This window comes from Mus caroli, chromosome 13 (assembly GCF_900094665.2).
Source record: "Mus caroli chromosome 13, CAROLI_EIJ_v1.1, whole genome shotgun sequence".
NCBI classification, from domain to species: domain Eukaryota; kingdom Metazoa; phylum Chordata; class Mammalia; order Rodentia; family Muridae; genus Mus; species Mus caroli.
In genome coordinates this window covers 9,367,336-9,375,359 of record NC_034582.1, presented here as the reverse complement: position 1 = coordinate 9,375,359, position 8,024 = coordinate 9,367,336, and the positions used below count along the sequence as shown (strand labels likewise).

Genomic DNA, 8,024 nt, shown 5'->3' with positions numbered 1-8,024 from the left:
GAAAGAGAGGCCCATTGGACTTGCAAACTTTATATGCCCCAGTACAGGGGAACGCCAGGGGCAAAAAGTGGGAATGGGTGGGTAGGGGAGTGTGTGTGTGGGGGAGGGTATGGGGGACTTTTTGGATAGCATTGGAAATGTAATTGAGGAAAATACGTAATAAAAAGATATTTAAAAAAAGAAAGAAAAAGAAAAATATGCTCATAAACATACAAGAAGCCTACAGAATTCTAAATAGACTGAACCAGAAAGAAATTCCTCCCATCACATAATAGTCACAACATCAAATGCACAAAACAAAGAAAGAATATTAAAAGCCATAAAGGAAAAAAGGTCAAGTAACATATAAAGGCAGGCCTATCAGAATTACACCAGACTTCTCACTAGAGACTATGAAAGCCAGAAGATCCTGGGCAGATGTCATACAGACCCTAAGAGAATACAAATTCCAGCCCAGACTACTATACCCACCAAAACTCTCAATTACCATAGATGGAGAAAAGAAGATATTCCATGACAAAACCAAATCTATACAATATCTTTCCACAAATCCAGCCCTACAAAGGATAATAGATGGAAAACTCCAACACAAGGAGGGAAACTACACCCTAGAAAAAGCAAGAAAGTAACCTTTTAATAAGCACAAAAGAATATAGCCACACAAGCATGCTCCCAGCTCTAACAACAAAAATAACAGGAAGCAACAATCACTATTCCTTAATATCTCTGAACATCAATGTACTCAGTTCCCCAATTAAAAGGGAACAACTAACAGCCTAGGTAGGTAAACAGGACCCAGCATTTTGCTGCATACAGGAAACCCACCTCAGTGACAAAGGCAGACACTACCTCAGAGTAAAAGGTTGGAAATCAATTTTCCAAGCAAATGGTCCCAAGAAACAAGCTGGAGTAGCCATTCTAATATCAAATAAAATATACTTTCAACCAAAGTATCAAAAAAGATAAGGACACTTCATACTCATCAAAGGAAAAGTCTACCAACATGAACTCTCAATTCTGAGCATCTATGGTCCAAATGCAAGGGCACCCATATTCATAAAAGAAACTTTACTAAAGCTCAAAGCACATATCACACTCCATACAATAATAGTAGGAGACTTTAACACCTCACTCTTAGCAATGGACAGATCATGGAAGTACAAACTAAACAGAGACACAGTGAAACTATCAGAAGTTATGAGCCAAATGGATCTAACAGGTATTTCTAGAACATTTCATCCCAAAGCAAAAGAAAATACCTTCTTCTCAGGACCTCATGGTACCTTCTCCAAAACTGACCATATAATAGGTCACAAAATAGGCCTCAACAGACACAAGAAGAATGAAATAAACCCATGCATCCTAACAGATCACCACAGACTAAGGCTGGTCTTCAATAACAACAAAAACAACAGAAAACCCACATACACATGGAAACTGAACAACACTATACTCAATGATAATTTGGTCAAGGAAGAAGTAAAGAAAGAAATTAAAGACTTTTTAAGAGTTTAATGAAAATGAAGCTGCAACATACCCAAACTTATGGGACACAATGAAATGAGTGCTAAGAGGAAAACTCATAGCTCTAAGTGCCTCCAAAAAGAAACTGGAGAGAGCATACACTAGCAGCTTGACAACATACCTGAAAGCTCTAGAAAAGAAGCAAATTCACTCAAGAGGAGTAGACAGCAAGAAATAATCAAACTCAGGGCTGAAATCAACCAAGTGAAAACAAAAAGAACTATACCAAGAATCAACCAAACCAGGAGCTGGTTCTTTGAGAAAATCAACAAGATAGATAAACCCTTAGTCAGACTAACCAGAGGGCACAGAGACAGTACCACTCTGGAAATAAGTCTGATGGTTCGTCAGGAAACTGGACATAGTACTTACTACCTGAGGACCCACCTATACCACTCCTGGGCATATACCCCGAAAATACTTAAACATGTAATAAGGACACATGCTCCACTATTTTCATAGCAGCTATATTTATAATAGCCCAGAAGCTGGAAACAACCCAGATGTCCTTCAATAGAGGAATGGATACAGAAAATGTAGTTACATTGACACAATTGAGTACAACTTAGCTATTCAAAATAATAACCTCACAAAATTTGCAGACAAATGGATGGATCTAGAAAATATAATCCTGAGTGAGGTAACTTAGTCACAAAAGAACACACATGATATGTACTCACTGATAAGTGGATATTAGGCAAAGAGTGTAGAATACCCACGATATAACTCACAGACCACATGAAGCTCAAGAGGAAGAAATACCAAAGAATGGATGCTTAAGTCCTACTTAGAAGGAGGAACAATATAATCAAGGGAAGTATAGGGTGGGAGGGACTTGGGAGAAAGAAGAGGTGGGGAGGGGAAAAAGAGGGGCAGAATCAGGTATGGGAGGAGATGGAGAAGATGTACAGAGGGTCAGGAAGTTGAACAGAGGTGTGTAGCAATGGGGGATGGGAAACTGGGCGCAGCAATCAGAAAGTCCCAAATGCCTGGGAAGCAGGACCCCACGGGGATGACATTAGTTGAAATACCCAACAAAGGGGAGGGAGAACCTGTCTAGACCATATCCAGAGGTTAGGCATGGCCCCTACGTTGAGGAATGGGGCCAACTACCCATCTCCAAATTTTTAACCCAGAACTGCTTCTGTCTAAATGAAATACAGAGACAAAGAGTGGAGCAGAGACTGAAGGAAAGGCCATCCAGAGACTGCACCACCTGGGGATCCATCCCAAATGCAGACACCAAACTCAGACACTATTGTGGATGCTGAGAAGTGTTTGCTGACAGGAGCCTGATATAGCTGTCTCCTGAGGGGCTCTGACCAATACAGATACGGATGCTTGCAGCCAACTATCGGACTGAGCACAGGGACCCCAATGGAGGAGTTAGAAGGACTGAAGGAGCTGAAGGGGCCTTATCTGACATCAATAGGAGTGCAGGTCCTTGGTCTTGTGAAAGCTTGATGCCCCAGTGTAGAGGAATGGTAGGGTGGTGTAGCAGGAATGGGTAGGTGGGTTGGGGAGCACCCTCATAGCAGCAGGGTAAGGGGGAGATGGGATAGGAGGTTTGCAGAGGGGCAACCAGAAAAGGGGATAACATTTGAAATGTAAACAAATAAAATATCCAATTAAAAAATTACTAACAAAAAAAATGAAGAGAGGGACAGAAGAAATACAGGGTGAACTAGTCAAGGGCTAAGTGGTAACAAGGGAGAGGGCCTTGTTCAGAGTGAGTCTCAGAGGGCTAAAAGAGGCTGCAAGGGGCAGCAACAAGAAACTATCTTGAAAGGAAGAGAATTCATCACAAAGGAGCTGAATGGAGAAAAGCAGCTGTAAGCTCTCCAACCCTAGGAAAAGACCAACAGAACAAAGCTTGTATGCAGCTTTGAAAAGGCACGAAGAACTTTCCTACAGAGGACAAGCTGTCTGACAAAAACCAAAAAGAGTGAAGGACTCTCAACAACAAAAATGGACTCAGCAGGTTGTCTATATATTTATGCATACATATACACATATATGGAACAATAATAAACAAAGAAAAAGAGGCTATGAAGTTGAGAGTATGGGAGGAGGGAAGCAGGGAGAGACTGGAGGGAAAGAGCAATATAATTAGATTTTAAAGAATGTATTAAAAAAGAATTTCTTCACAATATGGCAACAAGCAACCATACAGACCTTTTAAGAACTCAAATATAAAATGTTTAATCTAAGCCCTGAAAAATAGCTGGGAAATGACCATGAAGAAGTCAATTCAAGCCTAAAAAGCATAGGAAGGAAGGTCACAGGTTAAATTTGTTTGGTAAGAAAACTACACTCCTGACAGCATGAACATAGTTTAATTTCCATTTTTGTTTTGAACAGCTTTATCAAATGCTGAGATACTTACTTGTGGGGAGGGGCTAAGACAGTCACGAAGTATATCCTGGTGAGCTGGTTCATGAACTATCTCAAGTATCTGCTTCCGTTCTTGGACAGAGTGGGTTGGAGACAAAATATGCGCTAGCAATCTTCCAAGCTGGTCTCGGAGGGTTTCTTTACAAGACCCCAGGATTTTAGTCCACTGCTGCTTAGAAACGCTAGTTTTACTTGAACCCTAAGTCAAAATAGGAGTGAATTAGGATCAGACTTTTAAAAACTAAATAGTAGTAGTAGTAGTAGCAGAAGTAGCTGCACTGTGTGTAGAGAGGGTGTTTGAGTGCCACAGCAAGTGTGTGGAGGTCAAAGGACAACTTGAGGGGTTCTCTTCTTCCAGCTTTACATGGGATCAGGGATAAAAATCAGGTGGTTAACATTTGTGTGGTGTTTCTACCTGCTGAGCAAGCTGGACAGCTCAGGATCAGACTTCTTAAGCAATAATGTATTAGCCTCACAGAAACTCAAGGAAGACCATAGAATACAATTCATTCTAGATTTAATATTTAAAGTTAGACACTCATACATATCCATACAAATGAGAGTTTAAGAGACAGATGTGTGACAATATTCACAACTTTATATATTTTTGTCACAAATACAAAAAGAGAGAACAGACGGAGAAGCTAATGTCATGAGTCATTTTTCAAATTATCAACTAAAAATCAAATGAAAAAAATCAGAGAATAATGGGAAGTAAATCCACCTTGCTTTTACAATATAAAAAACAAGGAACTCATAATAAAAATGAGTCAGTACTACCATAGTGAGTACTATAGTTATAAATGTAGCACAAAATAGAAATTGATCATCAATTTTCCCTAGTTGTTGTTTTAACTGTAGCTCTACCAGTAGCCTCATCTTGACCAAATCACCTGAATTTAATACTGGAATCAGTATAGATCAGAGCTCAAACACAATTTTAGAATGGCTTTCTAATTACTCCTACTCTTAAGATCTCTGCTTGAGTGATTTTAGTCTAAGTGAAACTACAGTTTACTTAATGATCAGAGATGGACACTAAAATCCAGTTTAGATCCAGAGACTGGCAGTGGTGACTCCTGGTATTCTAGAGTTAGATTGGCCTTTAGTACTTCTGACAGAGTGAATTGATCAATTTTTTCCCCCATAATCAAGTATGAATGACCCAAAGAAACTCAAGTGAGATGATAGGAAGTGAAGCCAGACACCATCAATATACTCTACATCATTTTGAAGATACTGGATATGCTTATAGCAAGATCTAAACTTTTCAATATTTCAGAAATGTAGTTATAAATAAAGCCCTTTAAAAACAGGCTATTCATTTACAAACACAGCAATCATCAAAATCCCACTCCTCCCTGATACTACATGAGGTTCTTCATTTTGTAACAGGTTAGCCAAGCAAAATATATCACTCTATTATTAAAAGCCCATTAGGCATAATGGCACACACCTGCAATGTCAATTAGCATGAGACTGAGAAATGAGAAATATGAGTTCAAAGTCAACCTAGGCAACATAGTGAATCCTTACTTCAAAACAAAACAATGACCTTACCCCAACAGAAAAACGAATTCAAATTGTTTCAGCTACAAAGCACAAAGAAATATAAATTTAGAAACCCAGAGTTCACATATATAGATCTCTACTCCTTCTGTGTAAATGGATATTTTCAAGTCATTAATTTACTTACAATACACACTTTGAAGCCATCCAACAGATAGGTTAACATTTCTTTTTGAAATGGATTGTATACAGAAGGTCGCTCATGATGCATGTCTTCTTCAGAAATTTCAGACTGGGAAACTGAGGTCTTGCTTTGGGATATATTTTCTGGAGTTCTCAAAATGTCAATAATATCTGAATTCAACTCTTTGAATTAAAAAAGAATTTAATAAAAATTAGTTAACTCATTGATAGGTATCTACTATGTATGGTAATGATGTTGGTGAAAATACTCAAGAGGTGGGACAAGTAACACTGAGGATATCTGACATAGCCATGGGGACTTATTCTATATTTAGCTAAAATTACATATAATTGTATATATATTTAATGAAATTACTCTACTTATAATCCCTAAGAGCCAAAGACTAATCTAATAAAAACCTCAGTACTAGGCATAAAAAATCCTCCTTTCAAGTTGGTGGTTAGGGGAGTCCAAGAGACTCTCAAAACAATATAGGTTATTGCTGTTGTCCTTTGTTGCTCTCTGAAGACAAGTCCCTATTGCTGCCAATACCACACACTTTAGACACAGAATTTAGAAGATTCTAGATGGATCTGACCTGCAACCCTTCTTCCTCAGGGCTAGCTTTCGTCATGTAGGCTGATATTCAAGTTGCCAAGGAAGGAAAGCAATCAAGTTGGGATACCTATGAACCACAGTGACCAACACAGAAAGATATCCTTAAAGGTATATCCTGGCAGTAATCAACATGTGTCTAACTGGATGTAAGGGCTGCTCAATAGGAAGGAAATTATGCCAGGTATCATTTATAAATCTAGCCAACTATCAGTGGCCAGTGATGCCATAAATTTTGGATTAGAACCTGTAACTACCATTTTCTTAAAGCAGTATAATTTCTGCCTGTATTTTAAATACTTCTCCTTCTACTCACGGAAAAGTGTAGCTCTCACTCCTTATCAAAGAAGCTTCTTTTAGCAGCACAGAGAGAGAGCATTTCAGAAAGCCACAGCTAACCAAAATGCACAGAAAAGCTGGCCATTTGGTGCCCAATCCACAACACAACTGTATACCTACAGCTTAGAAAACATTGTGGAACTTAGAGTAGAAAAACTGTAAGAGCCAGAAGACTATGAAGTCTTTGGTAAGATTTTATCTTCTGGATATGAAAGGGAAACTGCACCCCAAAAATTTCAGCACTATGACTACTTAAACAAGATCTGAACAATGACATCAGTTGACATGTCAAAGTTTATGGGAAAAATTAGAGTCCCACCACTGGGTTGCAGGCAATTAACAACTGTTGAAGGAGGTAGAATTAGCCTTCTCCAGACAGAGCCCTTTAAATGGTTATCTGATACCAAGTCAGAGAACATACACATACCAGCAACACTAAACAGACCCAGCAAGTTGCATTTATGTATTACTCACACACATAATTAAAGAAAAACATGGGCATAAATCTAAGAGGGAGCAGTGAGGGGAGACATGGAAAGTGCTAGAGATAGGAAAGAGAGGGAGGAAATGATATAATTATATTTTAATTGATTTTTAAAAATCCTCTGGTCAGGTATGGTGAAACGTGTTTATATCCCCAGCACTAGAGAGGCATATCTCTGTGAGTTTGAGGACCCTGTCTCACACAAACAAAACTTTAAAAAACTCTCTTAATCTTCTGTATTACTAACTCAGTTATCATAGTATAAATGTGGTAAATGTATTAATTAAAGGAGATAAAATGTGACAGAAGAGGGAAACAATTTATTTAAAATAATATAGACATTTAAAAATACTTAAATTATGAAACTATGAAGGTTAAATTTACTAGTGAAGATGAAATGGTTAAAATTTGCTAAGATCATAGGACTCTTGTAAAAATCATCAACACACTGAAAGGCCACATGGGACCTCTGCAAGAACAAGTGGTCTCAACTCCTATGCCATCTCTCCAGTCCCCTTGAATAGTTTTTCGAATTCTAATATGTGCTTTAACTTTTTCAGCCTTATTGAAGCTTAACTCTAAGAAATGATATATTATACATAAAGTATACAACTTGATTGTTTGATATGCATATACACAGTTGAATGTTAAAGTTAGGTAACATACATAAATCCTGATATAGTTGTGCTTGCGGCGTGTGTGTGTGTGTGTGTGTGTGCACGCGTGTGTATGTATGCATGCCTATGTATGTGTATGTGACCAGTATATATATGTATATATATAGTGTATATGTATATTTGAATATTAGCTAGAGAATTATTTTTTCCTTTGTAAACAAGCTTGCTTTGTACAAGTCTGGCCTCAAACGTGTGGCCCTATTGCCCTAGCCTTCCCAAGTATGCACCCCTGGAAACATCCATAGTGCTTTTATTGCTGGGGTTATTTTTTTTTTCTTTTTTTTCTTTTTTTTTTTTT

The 8,024-nt window shown here is 38.1% G+C and overlaps 1 protein-coding gene across 3 annotated transcripts in view; it reads right to left on the bottom strand.

Annotated features, from left to right (window-relative positions):
* The window catches only part of Lyst (lysosomal trafficking regulator), a 173,671-nt gene that overhangs the window by 65,080 nt on the left and 100,567 nt on the right, over positions 1-8,024 (bottom strand). For all 3 annotated transcript variants that reach the window (XM_029468643.1, XM_029468642.1, XM_021180035.2), the window contains 2 exons: positions 5,615-5,793; positions 3,911-4,117 (listed from right to left, as the gene is read on the bottom strand). In XM_029468643.1, coding sequence (XP_029324503.1) covers positions 3,911-4,117; positions 5,615-5,793 — 386 coding nt within the window. The remainder of the gene's footprint in view (positions 1-3,910; positions 4,118-5,614; positions 5,794-8,024) is intronic.